General features: G+C 40.7%; 1 protein-coding gene across 1 annotated transcript in view; it reads left to right on the plus strand.

Moving 5' to 3' along the window:
* LOC141991647 (lysosomal acid lipase/cholesteryl ester hydrolase-like) overlaps window positions 1–15,411 on the plus strand; it is a 34,852-nt gene extending 19,441 nt beyond the window's left edge. The window contains exons 7-10 of the mRNA XM_074959981.1: window positions 245–385; window positions 3,507–3,578; window positions 12,370–12,441; window positions 14,117–15,411. Coding sequence (XP_074816082.1) covers window positions 245–385; window positions 3,507–3,578; window positions 12,370–12,441; window positions 14,117–14,350 — 519 coding nt within the window. The 3' untranslated portion in view covers window positions 14,351–15,411. The remainder of the gene's footprint in view (window positions 1–244; window positions 386–3,506; window positions 3,579–12,369; window positions 12,442–14,116) is intronic.
* The last annotated feature ends 955 nt before the right edge of the window (window positions 15,412–16,366 follow it).

Below are 16,366 nucleotides of genomic sequence, written 5' to 3' on the forward strand. Positions count from 1 at the left end.
GTATTCTGTAATCAGGTTTACAACCAACTGAAAGAGGTCATTGACTTGGGAATGGATAGAGAATTTCCTTCATGATTATCACTCAGTAAACTAAGAAAGGTCAGGATTACAACTGAAGTATTACAGGATGTCAGAGGGTTTCATCAAGCTCTGAATACTTAGCTCATATTCAAGAGTAAAGTGGCAACATATCTGTATGAAATGGAACTGTAATGAGACAGCTACTGAATAATTTTCTTTTCAGATTGTATTTGGAACTAAAGGAACCTTTCATCAGAGTGAACATCTGCAAAAGCCTCTTACCCTATTGTGTACCAAGCTGGATAAGTTTTGTGCATATGTCCTCTCTTTTGTGGCTGGGCATAATGAGCAAAACTTAAATATGGTAAGTATGGACCAGGCTATTTAAAACAAATACTGCTCAAATAATTTCTGAGGTAAATAGCATTTGTGCCCTGTGTGTGTGGCACATAGCTACTTTCATGTGAGGAAATATATGCATAGTACTTGGCTTAAGTCAGTGATGTTCTGAGGGAGTAAGAGTTTCTTGGTGATTTTGACCAATGCCAAGGTGGCTTTTAACTAGTGATGGGATCAACCAGAACACTAGGTTCAAACCTTCCAAAGCAGGTGGGGGTGAGAGTCTGAATCCAATCCTGGATCCAGATTTCACAAATGTCCCTATCTGGTTGATACAAGCTTCTGGGTCTGAACACCACTTACCAACTGCAAGGTGTTAAAAATCCAGAGCCAATTTGACAACAGGGCCATTCTCTAATTTTAACCCATGAATGACATGTCCATAATACTTGCTCTCTTTTCTTAATCTAAGATTCATTTTACCTTTATCCTGTCTATCCATGGGCTCATTCTTGCCCTCAGACTACATGGCCATGCAGGAGGAGGAGGGGGAAGAAGCTCTCCATCCCATTCTGCTTGTGTGGCATCTTAGTCTTGCTTGGATCATGTGTGTAAGGCACAAGGGTGAGAAGAAGGTTCTGGGTCTGCATGCCCAATGCTTTCTTCCCTTCATGAGCAAGTGGCTAAGGAGGTGTGTGGAGTGGGTGGAACCATAGTTCCATGCTCCATCCCTGCATATACCAGCCAGCTGACCTATATGGGGGCAGGGGAAGGGCAAATGTACTGTGCCCTGAAGGAAGCAGGAAGAAACTGTGACTCTCCAAAGTTTACTGTAACTAAACTCATATTAAGAATTAAACAATGTTCTCTTGCCGTAAGGCTAATAATCAGAATTTATCAGACTATAAGAGTGAAGTAGCACTCCATTTCCCAGAGGTACTTCTAACAATTGGAAGCTTGTTTTAGTCTAAATAGATACTGTGGGCCATATCCTGTCATTGATTATTCAGTAGAGCTCTTTGTAGATTTCTGTAGGGGCTTCTGTTCAGAAATGGGTGGTATGGTGTCAAGGTTCCTCCCCCACTCTGAACTCTAGGGTACAGATGTGGGGACCTGCATGAAAAACCTCCTAAGCTTATCTTTACCAGCTTAGGTCAAAACTTCCCCAAGGTACAAAATATTCCACCCTTTTGTCCTTGGATTGGCCGCTACCACCACCAAACAAATACTGGTTACTGGGGAAGAGCTGTTTGGACACGTCTTTCCCCCCAAAATACTTCCCAAAAACCTTGCACCCTACTTCCTGGACAAGGTTTGGTAAAAAGCCTCACCAATTTGCCTAGGTGACTACAGACCCAGACCCTTGGATCTTAAGAACAATGAACAATCCTCCCAACACTTGCACCCTCCCTTTCCTGGGAAATGTTGGATAAAAAGCCTCACCAATTTGCATAGGTGACCACAGACCCAAACCCCTGGATCTGAGAACAATGAAAAAGCATTCAGTTTTCTTACAAGAAGACTTTTAATAAAAATAGAATTAGAAATAAGAAATCCCCCCTGTAAAATCAGGATGGTAAATACCTTACAGGGTAATTAGATTCAAAACATAGAGAACCCCTCTAGGCAAAAACCTTAAGTTACAAAAAAGATACACAGACAGAAATAGTTATTCTATTCAGCACAATTCTTTTCTCAGCCATTTAAAGAAATCATAATCTAACACATACCTAGCTAGATTACTTACTAAAAGTTCTAAGGCTTCATTCCTGGTCTATCCCCGGCAAAGACAAAATGTAGACAGACACACAAACCCTTTGTTTCTCTCCCTCCTACCAGCTTTTGAAAGTATCTTGTCTCCTCATTGGTCATTTTGGTCAGGTGCCAGCGAGGTTACCTTTAGCTTCTTAACCCTTTACAGGTGAGAGGAGATTTCCTCTGGCCAGGAGGGATTTTAAAGGGGTTTACCCTTCCCTTTCTATTTATGACATATGGCATGGCCTGAAGTTAGCAAACTGATTTGGATTCACCATCTTTGTCCTCCTTTGCTTTTTGTTAAACTGAGATTAAACAATTAATTAAAGAAGTTTTATCTAATTGTAAGAAAAATATCCAGTTTTTAATCAGTGGCAGTATGTCAGATTTTTCTAACAATTGAGAATCATGGTAGTGTCTTAAAGCCAAATTATAAAATAAACCCTACCAAGGTCTGCTCTGACCTAAAACATTTAATAAGTTCAATATAAAAAATTAACTACAGAAAGATGTGATAGCAATTTGAAACAGCCATTTCAGGAAAGGTCTAGCCTTTCTAAACGGTGCAGCTAAACAATTAATGCTTTTTCTGACATTGGGTATATCAGTAATGTGACTCTCAATTCAGAACCAAATTTGATGGAAAATATAAGTTATTGTCTCACAATATTAAGTAATTGTCTTTGAGTGTACTAATATAGCTAGAAAAAATATATACGTAAAAATTATTTTTCTTCCTTGTTTGTGGAAAAAGTAAAACACATAGTTAATTAAGTCTTTGTTATTAAATATACATGTATATGGGATTTTTTTATGAGGTCAGGCATGTACCTGGTTTGAAAACTCTAGTTTTTATAGTCATTTAAAATTATTTTTATCACAGAAACTGTGTTTATTCAGTAATAGTGACTTCACATAACAGGGACTCCCTCTAGTGGCCAAAATGCCACCTGTAAATTCTTAGCATTAAGCCAATTGTTTTGTAGACTTGTTTGTAAGTTCCCTGTTTTTATATCTTAAGGGTAACGTGTTCTAGTCTTTTTTCATGCAATGGTGAAACTGGTGCTTTCTAGCTTTAGAAAGCTGGGAGTGTGGGTTTGCCTTCTTCTGCAGTGTGTGGCATGGGTCACTTGCTGGTATAAATTAGAGTAAATGTGGGTGGATTCTCTTGTAACTTGAAGTCTTTAAACCCTGATTTGAGGACTTCAGAAACTCAGCCAGAGGTTATGGGTCTATTACAGGAGTGAGGTGGGTGAGGTTCTGTAGCCAATAACGTGCAGGAGGTCAGACGAGATGATCATGATAGTCCCTTCTGGCCTTAAAGTCTTTGAGTCTGAATCTAACCAAATGGATCCCACGTTGATAACAATTAGTAAATGTTTTCTTTTCAGAGTCGGTTAGCCATGTACGTCGGACATTCACCTGCTGGAACATCTGTACAGAATGGCTTACACTGGCGCCAGGTATTTCATGTAGTATAAGTGTACTTGAGACTCTGAAACAAAGTCAGGGCTACTGTGCTAGGCATAGATCCATAAAGGTACGTAGGTGCCTAAGACCCAATGTTAGGCTCCTCTGTGATCCACAGAACTCCTGCTTAGCTGCTGCCCGACCCTGTCGATGTCTAAACTCACTCAGCACCTAAGTCTTTGGTAAAAAGAAAAGGAGTACTTGTGGCACCTTAGAGACTAACCAATTTATTTGAGCATAAGCTTTCGTGAGCTACAGCTCACTTCATCGGATGCATACTGTGGAAAGTGTAGAAGATCTTATTATATACACACAAAGCATGAAAAAATATCTCCTCCCACCCCACTCTCCTGCTGGTAATAGCTTATCTAAAGAGATCACTCTCCTTACAATGTGTATGATAATCAAGTTGGGCCATTTCCAGCACAAATCCAGGTTTTCTCACCACCCCCCCCCACACACAAACTCACTCTCCTGCTGGTAATAGCTTATCTAAAGTGACCACTCTCCTTACAATGGGTATGATAATCGAGGTGGGCCATTTCCAACACAAATCCAGGGTTTAACAAGAACGTCTGGGGGGAGGGCGGGGGGTAGGAAAAAACAAGGGGAAATAGGCTACCTTGCATAATGACTAAGCCACTCCCAGTCTCTATTGAAGCCTAAGTTAATTGTATCCAATTTGCAAATGAATTCCAATTCAGCAGTTTCTCGCTGGAGTCTGGATTTGAAGTTTTTTTGTTGTAAAATAGCGACTTTCATGTCTGTAATCGCGTGACCAGAGAGATTGAAGTGTTCTCCGACTGGTTTATGAATGTTATAATTCTTGACATCTGATTTGTGTCCATTTACTCTTTTATGTAGAGACTGTCCAGTTTGACCAGTGTACATGGCAGAGGGGCATTGCTGGCACATGATGGCATATATCACATTGGTGGATGTGCAGGTGAACAAGCCTCTGATAGTGTGGCTGATGTTATTAGGCCCTGTGATGGTGTCCCCTGAATAGATATGTGGGCACAGTTGGCAACGGGCTTTGTTGCAAGGATAGGTTCCTGGGTTAGTGGTTCTGTTGTGTGGTATGTGGTTACTGGTGAGTATTTGCTTCAGGTTGGGGGGCTGTCTGTAGGCAAGGACTGGCCTGTCTCCCAAGATTTGTGAGAGTGTTGGGTCATCCTTCAGGATAGGTTGTAGATCCTTAATAATGCATTGGAGGGGTTTTAGTTGGGGGCTGAAGGTGACGGCTAGTGGCGTTCTGTTATTTTCTTTGTTAGGCCTGTCCTGTAGTAGGTGACTTCTGGGAACTCTTCTGGCTCTATCAATCTGTTTCTTCACTTCCGCAGGTGGGTATTGTAGTTGTAAGAATGCTTGATAGAGATCTTGTAGGTGTCTGTCTCTGTCTGAGGGGTTAGAGCAAATGCGGTTGTATCGCAGAGCTTGGTTGTAGACGATGGACGTGTGGTGTGGTCAGGGTGAAAGCTGGAGGCATGTAGGTAGGAATAGCGGTCAGTAGCTTTCCGGTACAGGGTGGTGTTTATGTGACCATCGTTTATTAGCACTGTAGTGTCCAGGAAGTGGATCTCTTGTGTGGACTGGACCAGGCTGAGGTTGATGGTGGGATGGAAATTGTTGAAATCATGGTGGAATTCCTCAAGGGCTTCCTTTCCATGGGTCCAGATGATGAAGATGTCATCAATATAGCGCAAGTAGAGTAGGGGCGTTAGGGGACGAGAGCTGAGGAAGCGTTGTTCTAAGTCAGCCATAAAAATGTTGGCATACTGTGGGGCCATGCAGGTACCCATAGCAGTGCCGCTGATCTGAAGGTATACATTGTCCCCAAATGTAAAATAGTTATGGGTAAGGACAAAGTCACAAAGTTCAGCCACCAGGTTAGCCGTGACATTATCGGGGAGCAACTACAGTAACTACAAAAGCAACTACAGGATTTGCTCAAAAAACTCCCTGAAAAAGCACAAGATCAAATCCGCACACACACACCCCTGGAACCCCGACCTGGGATATTCTATCTACTACCCAAGATCCATAAACCTGGAAATCCTGGGCGCCCCATCATCTCAAGCATTGGCACCCTGACAGCAGGATTGTCTGGCTATGTAGACTCCCTCCTCAGGCCCTACGCTACCAGCACTCCCAGCTATCTTTGAGACACCACTGACTTCCTGAGGAAACTGCAATCCATCGGTGATCTTCCTGATAACACCATCCTGGCCACTATGGATGTAGAAGTCCTGTACACCAACATTCCACACAAAGATGGACTACAAGCCGTCAAGAACACTATCCCCGATAATGTCACGTCATGTGCCAGCAATGCCCCTCTGCCATGTACATTGGTCAAACTGGACAGTCTCTACGTAAAAGAGTAAATGGACACAAATCAGATGTCAAGAATTATAACATTCATAAACCAGTCGGAGAACACTTCAATCTCTCTGGTCACGCAATTACAGACATGAAAGTCGCTATTTTACAACAAAAAGACTTCAAATCCAGACTCCAGCGAGAAACTGCTGAATTGGAATTCATTTGCAAATTGGATACAATTAACTTAGGCTTGAATAGAGACTGGGAGTGGCTTAGTCATTATGCAAGGTAACCTATTTCCCCTTGTTTTTTCCTACCCCCCGCCCTCCCCCCAGACGTTCTTGTTAAACCCTGGATTTGTGTTGGAAATGGCCCACCTCGATTATCATACCCATTGTAAGGAGAGTGGTCACTTTAGATAAGCTATTACCAGCAGGAGAGTGAGTTTGTGTGGGGGGGGTGGGGGTGGGGTGAGAAAACCTGGATTTGTGCTGGAAATGGCCCAACTTGATTATCATACACATTGTAAGGAGAGTGATCTCTTTAGATAAGCTATTACCAGCAGGAGAGTGGGGTGGGAGGAGATATTTTTTCATGCTTTGTGTGTATATAATAAGATCTTCTACACTTTCCACAGTATGCATCTGATGAAGTGAGCTGTAGCTCACGAAAGCTTATGCTCAAATAAATTGGTTAGTCTCTAAGGTGCCACAAGTACTCCTTTTCTTTTTGCGAATACAGACTAACACGGCTGTTACTCTGAAATAAGTCTTTGGTGTGAAAGTTCCCTATGCATGTATGTTGCTGTCTCTGGGTATGCATGTGGCTTCCTCATTATAGGTGCCCGGATGCCTATCTCCCATGTAGACTACAGAGTGAGCCACAAATGGGGAAGATGTTCACCTACCTGTGTTGCCTGCAGGGCCTGATCCAGTGGACAAGCTCAGAGGCTGCCTGTTGGATCAGGTTCTGTTCCAAAACTGGGTGAGGAGGTAATGCCCACCTTCTAACTCAGTGGTTGGAACATTCACTCGGGCCTGATCTGGGGGAAAGGGTTTAAACAGGAGAGTGCTCTAACGGCTGGGCAATGGGATAGTCTGATGTGGGTCTCTCTCAGTCTCTCCTGTTGAAGTTCTTCCCATGAAAGTCATTGGAGCAGGGGGAGTAGATCCTCGGTCTCCCACCTCACAGCTGCTTGCTCTAACCACCAGGCTACAGAGTTATTCTCACTCTCTTTGTGCCTGTCTTTAAGTATCAGGGGGTAGCTGTGTTAGTCTGTATCTACAAAACCAACAAGGGGCTGGGTGTGGCTGGCTCATTACAAAAGAAGCTTTGCCACTCCTGGAATTGACACCTCCTCATCTATTATTGGGAGTGGACTACATCCACCCTGATCGAATTGGCCCTATCAACTCTGGTTCTCCACTTGTGGGGTAACTCCCTTTTCTCCATGTGTCATTATATAATGCCTGCATCTGTAATTTTCACTCCATGCATCTGAAGAAATGGTTTTTTACCCACGAAAGCTGATGCCCAAATAAATCTCTTAGTCTTTAAGGTGCCCTTGGACTCCTTTGTTCTCTTTAAGTAGTTATCCATAGTGGAACAGCTTCAACAGGAGAGACTGAGGAAGTCCCCATTAGAGAACCCTCCTGAGAGGTAGGAGACCCCATTGAAATGCTCCTGCCCCCTCAGGCAGAGGGGGGAACTGAACCTGGGGTTCCCACATGACAAGTGAGTTCCTATCCAAAGTGAGCACCACCACCTGCTAAGTTTGGTGTGGAACAAAGCAGGCACCTAACATTCTCACAAGAAATGACTTAGGCACCTAAGCTTCCTGATTCCAGGCAGTGGCTTCCCAGCTGTGAATTGCAAGCAGAAATAGGCTGGATTTAGGTGTCTATCTCTGAGAGAGGAGCGGGGCTTAGAACACACCTCTTCCATTGGCTAACTTAGGCGGCTCCCTGGCTAATGTTCTGGCTTTTGTGGATCACATTCTTAGAAGCCTGCTCCTCACATTCCTTGCATAGGAGCAGAAGACGCCTAACTCAGGCTACATGGTTCATGGTGTTGTTCCAGTGATTTTCTAGGAACTTAACAGTTAGGCGTTACATCACCAAAGTTCCTTTGTGGATCCAGGCCTTAGAGACTTGCCCAACTTGTCTTATCACACATTGTCATTTACTTTTGCTAGACAGAGTGTTTATCACAACAATTTTCACAAAAGCCTTAACCCCTTGATATCAGGTACTGAGATTTCTTTATGACACATTATGCACTTAGGAATTGGACAGTCAGGTCAGGAGCTTGCAGGCTTAGTTTTTTATAGTTAAAAACATTTTTATTTGAAAGGTGTATAAGTGAAATAGAGCATATTACATGTAATTTGAAGGTGTTAAGGTCCTAGGTGTCTAATTCCCACTGATTTCAAATATCTGTAAAAATCTGGCCCTAAGTCACTTAGGTGCTTTAACATTTTTTACCCGTGCTCCCACCATTACCTGACCGGGATTGACCATGTACCAGTTGAAAGTTAGTGGTGCAGGATTCAGCCCATTATGCATAGAAGAAGACTGGCACATTCTAAAGATTTTGATCTGAAACTGCGAATAAATATCCTTGTTTTCCTCTATTACAAATAATAGAATTTAGGTGTAATGTACTGTGCTCCTTATGTGATCTTTGGCTTTTAATTAAAAATTGATGTCAGCTGGAATGCCATTAATATACATTACCAGAATTTAAACCTTAAACCTAAAATGAAGAGGTAACAACATTGCTGTAGGATCAGACTGATAATTTCTTGAATTTTCTCTTAAAAATGGCAAAATCTTTTAAAACAATCTCCATAAGGTCAGTAAGAACTTAAATGGGTCAGTACAAGGAATTTTGATAAAATCGTGTTACATATCTTGTCTCTCAAATAGAAATACAAATAGTTAGTGACCTTGCCTAATCAAAGAGGCCATGATTCTGCCACCCTTAAGAATCATAGACTTTAAGGTCAGAAGGGACCATTATGATCATCTAGTCTGACCTCCTGCACAACACAGGCCACAGAATCTCACCCACCCACTCCTGTAACAAACCTCTAACCTATGTCTGAGCTATTGAAGTCCTCAAATTGTGATGTAAAGACTTTGAGGTGCAGAGAATCCTCCAGCAAGTGACCCATGCCCCACACTGCAGAGGAAGGCGAAAAACCCCAAGGCCCTTTGCCAATCTGCCCTGGAGGAAAATTCCTTCCTGACCCCAAATATGGTGATCAGCTAAACCCTGAGCATGTGGGCAAGACTCACCAGCCAGACACCCAGGAAAGAATTCTCTGTAGTAACTCAGATCCCGCCCCATCTAACATCCCATCACAGGCCATTGGGCATATCTACTGCTAATAGTTGAAGATCAATTAATTGCCAAAATTAGGCTATCCCATCATATCATCCCTTCCATAAACTTATCAAGCTTAGTCTTGAAGCCAGATATGTCTTTTGCCCCCACTGCTTCCCTTGGAAGGCTGTTCCAGAACTTCACTCCTTTGATGGTTAGAAACCTTCATCTAATTTCAAGTCTAAACTTCCTGGTGGCCAGTTTATATCCATTTGTTCTTGTGTCCACATTGGTACTGAGCTTAAATAATTCTTCTCCCTCCGTGGTATTTATCCCTCTGATATATTAATAGAGAGCAATCATATCTCCCCTCAGCCTTCTTTTGGGTAGGCTAAACAAGCCAAGCTCTTTGAGTCTCCTTTCATAAGACAGGTTTTCTATTCCTTGGATCATCCTAGTAGCCCTTCTCTGTACCTGCTGAAGTCTGAATTCATCTTTCCTAAAATATGGGAGACCAGAACTGCACACAATATTCCAGATGAGGTCTCACCACTGCCTTGTATAATGGTACTAACACCTCCTTATCTTTTCTGGAAATACCTCGCCTGATGCATCCCAAGACCGCATTAGCTTTTTTCATGGCCACATCATATTGGCGGCTCATAGTCATCCTGTGATCAACCAATAGTCTGAGGTCCTTCTCCTCCCTTGTTACTTCTAAGTGATGCGTCCCCAGTTTATAAAAAAAATTCTTGTTATTAATCTCTAAATGCATGACCTTGCACTTTTCACTATTAAATTTCATCCTATTACTATTACTCCAGTTTACAAGGTCATCCAGATCTTCCTGTAGGATATCCCGGTCCTTCTCTGTATTGGCAATACCTCCCAGCTTTGTGGCATCTGCAAACTTTATTAGCACATTCCCACTTTTTGTACCAAGGTCAGTAATAAAAAGATTAAATAAGATTGGTCCCAAAACTGATCCCTGAGGAACTCCACTAGTAACCTCCTTCCACACCTTTCAGCGTGACCTGTTGTAGTCTCCCCTTTAACCAGTTCCTTATCCACCTTTCAATTTTCATATTGATCCCCATCTTTTCCAATTTAACTAATAATTCCCCATGTGGAATCATATCAAATGCCTTACTGAAATCGAGGTAAATTAGATCCATTGCATTTGTCCAAAAAATCTGCTACCTTCTCAAAGAAGGAGATCAGGTTGGTTTGACACTATCTACCTTTTGTAAAACCATGTTGTATTTTGTTCCGGTTACCATTGACCTCAATGTCCTTAACTACTTTCTCCTTCAAAATTTTTTCCAAGACCTTGCATACTACAGATGTCAAACTAACAGGCCTGTAGTTACTCAGATCACATTTTCCCCCCCTTTCTTAAAAATAGGAACTGTGTTAGCAATTCTCCAGTCATACAGTACAACCCCTGAGTTTACAGATTCATTAAAATTTTTGCTAATGGGCTTGCAATTTCATGTGCCAGTTCCTTTAACATTCTTGGATGAAGATTATCTGGGCCCCCCAATTTAGTCCCATTAAGCTGTTCAAATTTGGCTTCTACCTTGGATGTGGTAATATCTACCTCCAAATCCTCCTTCCCATTTGTCGTCCTACCATTTTCCCTAAGCTCCTCATTAGCCTCATTAAAAGACTGAGGCAAAGTATTTGTTTAGCTATTGGGCCATGCCTAGATTATCCTTGACCTCCACTCCATCCTCAATGTTTAGTGGTTCCACTTCTTCTTTCTTTGTTTTCTTCTTATTTATATGGCTATAGAACCTTTTACTATTGGTTTTAATTCCCTTTGCAAGGTCCAACTCTACATAGCTTTTGGCCTTGCTCACTTTATCCCTAAGTGTTCTGCTAAGGTATCTTTCCTTGCTAATCCCTCCCATCTTCCACTCCTTTTAGGCTTTCTGCTTTTTCTTAATCACCTCTCTAAGGTGCTTGCGTATCCAGCTTGGTCTACAAATCCTGCCTATGAATTTTTTCCCCTTTCTTGGGATGCAGGCTTCTGACAGTTTCTGCAACTTTGACTTGAAGTAATTCCAAGCCTCCTCCACCTTTAAATCCAAAAGTTCTTCAGTCCAATCCACTTCCCTTACTAATTCCCTTAATTTTTTAAAGTTAGCTCTTTTGAAATCAAAAACCCTAGTCACAGATCTATTTTTGTTTATCCTTCCATTTAGTTTGAACTGAATTAGCTCATGATCACTCTAACCAAGGTTGTGTCCTACAACCATTGCTTCTATGAGGTCCTCGCTACTCACCAAAACTAAATCTAAAATGGCATCCCCTCTTGTTGGTTCAGCAACTACTTGGTGAAGGAATCCATTTCATTGGGTCATAGTACCTTACTATGTGAGTAGTCTCCTTGATTTCAACTGAGCCCAGAATAGTCAAGCAATTATCACAAATGGCTGGTTCACCACCCTTAGGATAAAAATTGTTTTCCTGCATTCTTTCTAGATTAAGATGCAAAATATGCCCCTCTGTGGGGGACAGCATAACTTCCTACATGCTTATAGGATGCTTAGAACCAAGGGCCTCTGACCTGGCTAGCCTCTAGGCACTACTCCAATATAAATGTTAATATACCAATTGCATCTAACGACCTGAAAATAGCCAAGACTGGTAAACACAATGGGTCTGATTCTGATCTCACTTACACTGGGTATAAATCTGGAGTAACGGAAGTCAGTGGAGTTACTCCATATTTACATCAATGGTTCAAATTACTCTCAGGTGTAACAGCTGAAGTCATTGGAGAGACACAAAGGAGCAATCTGGCCTACTGTTTGCTTCCTTAAAGTCCTTCAATTCAGTATTTATAAATACTTACACGGGAAGGAGATTTCTGATAGCAGTTGGCTCTTTAATCTAGTGGACAGAGATGTAATATGATCCAATGGCTGGAAACTGAGAGAAATACACTTAGGTTAGAAATAAAGTACACATTTCTAAAAGCGTGGGTAGTTAACCACCGGAACAGCGTGAGAGCAGCATTTGGCTCAAAGTTTTAACAGGATGAAAGACGCTGTATTCTGCTCTCTATCCCCTGAGCGATCCAGACTTTTACTATCGTTATAACTCTTTATATTATATAATTAATAGGTATTGTATTCAAAGCAATTGCAAGCTTATGACTATGGCTCTAAGGAAAAGAACATGGAAAAATACAATCAGGTAGGTTAACATACTTTTTGTTGAAAAATGCTGTGAGCTTTGAAGAAAAATAAAAAAAATTGAGGACTGGAAACCTCAATTTTAGTACTATAAAGGAAAATTTCTATAAGATGTGCCAATGATACCTTACATCAGTGAGGTTAAAAAGTATATATATAAATAGATTGTGTTCGGATAGTTGTGGGTGAAACTGTGGAGAAAGAGGTGATTTTATGCATATATGTGGACATGTCCAATTATTAAGATACATAACCAAATATTACAAACAAATATTACAAATTATGGAGATTTATTACCAGATGATCCTTTGATAATTCTCCTGGGACTTTCCAGTGGGAATGGTCACAGGCAAAGGAATGAATCTCTCACCTGTTAGTAGCTGCTAGACTATTGACAGTGTCTCACTGGGAAAGGCAAAATTAGAGGATGGTTCAAAAAACAAAACAAATCCCGGAGATGAGAGGATTATTGTTATGGAGAAATTAGTGCATCAGGTATGCATACAGCAACACTCAAACATACTACATTCACCCACAAAACACCCATCTGATTTGGCAATTCTTTAATAAATGTAATAGACTTGCTTTGGATTGTTAACAAATAAGACAGAATTGTCTTTCAGTTGAAGGAAATCCCCAGAAGTCACATGCCCTGAGTTGTGTGAGGAGGTTCATCCTCTAAGGCGGTAATACCCTGCCAGCTAAGAGTGTCTTTTGATGCTATCCTTGCATACTGCGTCTTTTAACAGAAAGTGAAGAATCCATTTTGTAACAGCTAGTATTTGCATTTTCAGTGTTTTGTGTGGCTGTGGCAATGATATTTCCTAAATATACCATTTAAAACCAAAGCAATGTAAAGCACGCACCCTTTGCTACCAAAGGTCAATTTAAAAGAGGTGTGTGTGTATAGCTACAGGGAGGAATGACAATCCTGTGTTAAGGCAATTGATTCAGACTAAGGAGACCCAAATTCTGTTCCTGGCTCTGTCACCGATTTCCTGTATGATCTTGGGCAATGCACTTAATGTCTCCCTCTACTCCAGTTTCCCATTGGTAAATTGAGATTAATAATAATACTTCCTTGTAGGATTGCTGTGAAGATGAATTCATTAAGGTCTGTGAGGTACCATGAGTACCAAAGAAAAGCCTATGAATTAAAAAAAAGTGGTCTAAAATGTCCCATTTTAATTAGCAATAAGCTGCAACAGTCTGGGTTATGGACAAATGGAGCACAAGAAATAAAATGGCTTGTATTTTGCTCAGTGCATCACAGTCCTATGAGATGTGAATAGAATGCTAAGATATATTAAGATGATACAAATATATTTTCTTACAAAATGTGTAACATGAACCAATGTACTTTAACACCTGTATTATGAGCATGGTTATTAATCTTTTGAAACTGATCACTCTAATGTTAAGGTTTACCCCCAATTCAGATATCAAATTGCTGGAGAATTTTCATTCATGTATTATGCAAAAATCCAGGAATAGGGTTGTTGTTGCAATTAACAGGATGAAAAATGGACTAAGAAAACAGGTTTTATTATTACTATTTTTATTTTAGCAGATTGTGAAAGCAAGAAAATAGGCCTCTGTCTCTTCAGAATTTGTTTGTTAAAAAACTGGTGTAGCTTTACAGGTTTTCATTTCTAATCCATTTCCCTTTTTGCCAGACTACCCCTCCTATATACAAGATAGAAGAACTGAAAATGCCCATTGCTATTTGGAGTGGTGGACATGACTTGATTGCAGACCCAAAGGACATGGCCGCATTACTTGGTCGAATTACTAATCTCATTTATCACAAGCATTTTTCTGAATGGGAACATCTAGATTTCACCTGGGGTCTTGATGCAGCTAAGCGCATGTATGTGAAAATCATTGAGCTGATGAGGAAGCATCCCTGAAGCCACACAGTGGTTCCTGAGGTTGAATGATTTGATCCTTCTATTGTGCTCAGAAATAAGGATGGTTTTCTTTCCTTAAAGTGATTAATCAGGGGATTAGTAAAGGGCTTTATGGTGACTGGCTTGTATTTTACTACATTTGTCACTCTACTGTATTTTCCAACCTGGTGAATTTCAATAACTAGGGAACTACCTCAGGAAGCTGAGCTACATTTCCAAGAGGAATCTGTTTAAGAGCTACAAAAGCAGTCATGTACATACCCCCTGTTATACCACAGGGGATCACTTTGTTTGAAATGTTTTAATCTCTGCCATATAGTCTATCAGTGGGTGATTCATGACATTCATCCAGTTCCAGACAATAACATTTCTTTCATCGCTTTTAAAAAGCATGTTTTTAGTAGGAAGCTTTTAAAGAGATGGTCAAAAAACAGTTGACTTTGGTGCTTGAGAATGATTCCCTTCATAGCCTCTGGCCAACTCACTCAACTTCTCTTTCAAGTTTCCTATTTTCAAAATAGCCTACTTTGTAGTGAGAATTAATTTGCTAATGTTTGTAAAGAACATTAGGGATCAAAAGATCACACGTGCTAAGTTTTATTAGCTCATATTGAAAGATTTATTTCAGCTTTCTGGGTATTCATAAATTTTTTCATCCAATCCACACTGTAGCAAGAGATATGCTAAAAATTCAGATACTCTATTTCCATGAGAAGCTTTGATGTGGTAATTACTAACCAGTAGGCACAAACTGAAATATGGGTTACTGTTTAGGCTTAGCTAACTACGGGGAGTGAGTTCCTTTAGTCAGTAATGCAGCTGCAAGCAAGCTGTGAGCAGACTCAGCTGTTTACTGCTTTCAAGTGAGTGAAGTTATTGATTCTGTTTTCAGTTCTTTCAGTTACAAAATTCATATACTTCTGATTTGTTTCCCTGGGTGATTCTTTCAGTGGGTTTAAGATGCTGAAAAATTAAACTTGTTCCTGCCTGTTCGTACTCCTGTCTTAAAAACATTGTAGGGAGACTGTAGGGCTTTTTATATTATTAACAGCAAGAAACTGGGAGGTTATGGTATGATTAACTTGGAAAACATGTGACAGGCAATCAAGGCAATATATTGTGTGTACTTATGCTTTGAGTTATGATTTGTGATTTAAGACATTTTTGCAATTAATAAATAAAAAACTCAATCATCTCCTGGTGTATGTCCCTGGATTAGCTGTGCCTGTATTAAATGTTCGATCTAATATAAGAATGCAAGTTCTCTTACTGCATATCCAATAGTTTCTGGACTGGTGGGGATGAGGAGGGATGTTCTATCAATAGGGGTATCTCAGCCTCACCCAGAGTTAGATGTTTAAAAAAGCCTGGATTACTGTTATGACATTAAACAGTTTGTCATTTTATCCTCATAATTTTGAAGCCAATCTCATGCCCCTTTGGGTGTCTAACTTGAGAGTTTTGAACATGCAGAGGTGGCAATAGTGAAAACGACATCCCATAAGTGCGATTTTTAGATGAAATGACTGATGGAAAGGGACAGATATTTTTCATTTTAAGATTTTTGTTGGGTGGTTGTTTTTACCAAAGATGAGTGAAGGGGAGACACACAGAGGATACAGCAGCCAGAAGTAAAATTAACCCCTCCATATGTATTGCAAACATAAACCAAAATAGTCACAAGCCAAAAAATTATAGCCACACTTTTTCTTGAATTTTCACCAGACTTCCAAAATAATAGCAAATATCACCTGCTTTTCTTTCTTAGAAATGGTATCTGTCAAGGTTCCTCCCCCACTCTGAACTCTAGGGTACAGATGTGGGGACCTGCATGAAAAACCTCCTAAGCTTATCTTTACCAGCTTAGGTCAAAACTTCCCCAAGGTACAAAATATTCCACCCTTTTGTCCTTGGATTGGCCGCTACCACCAAACAAATACTGGTTACTGGGGAAGAGCTGTTTGGACACGTCTTTCCCCCCAAAATACTTCCCAAAAACCTTGCACCCCACTTCCT

Source organism: Natator depressus, chromosome 7 (assembly GCF_965152275.1).
Source record: "Natator depressus isolate rNatDep1 chromosome 7, rNatDep2.hap1, whole genome shotgun sequence".
NCBI lineage: Eukaryota > Metazoa > Chordata > Testudines > Cheloniidae > Natator > Natator depressus.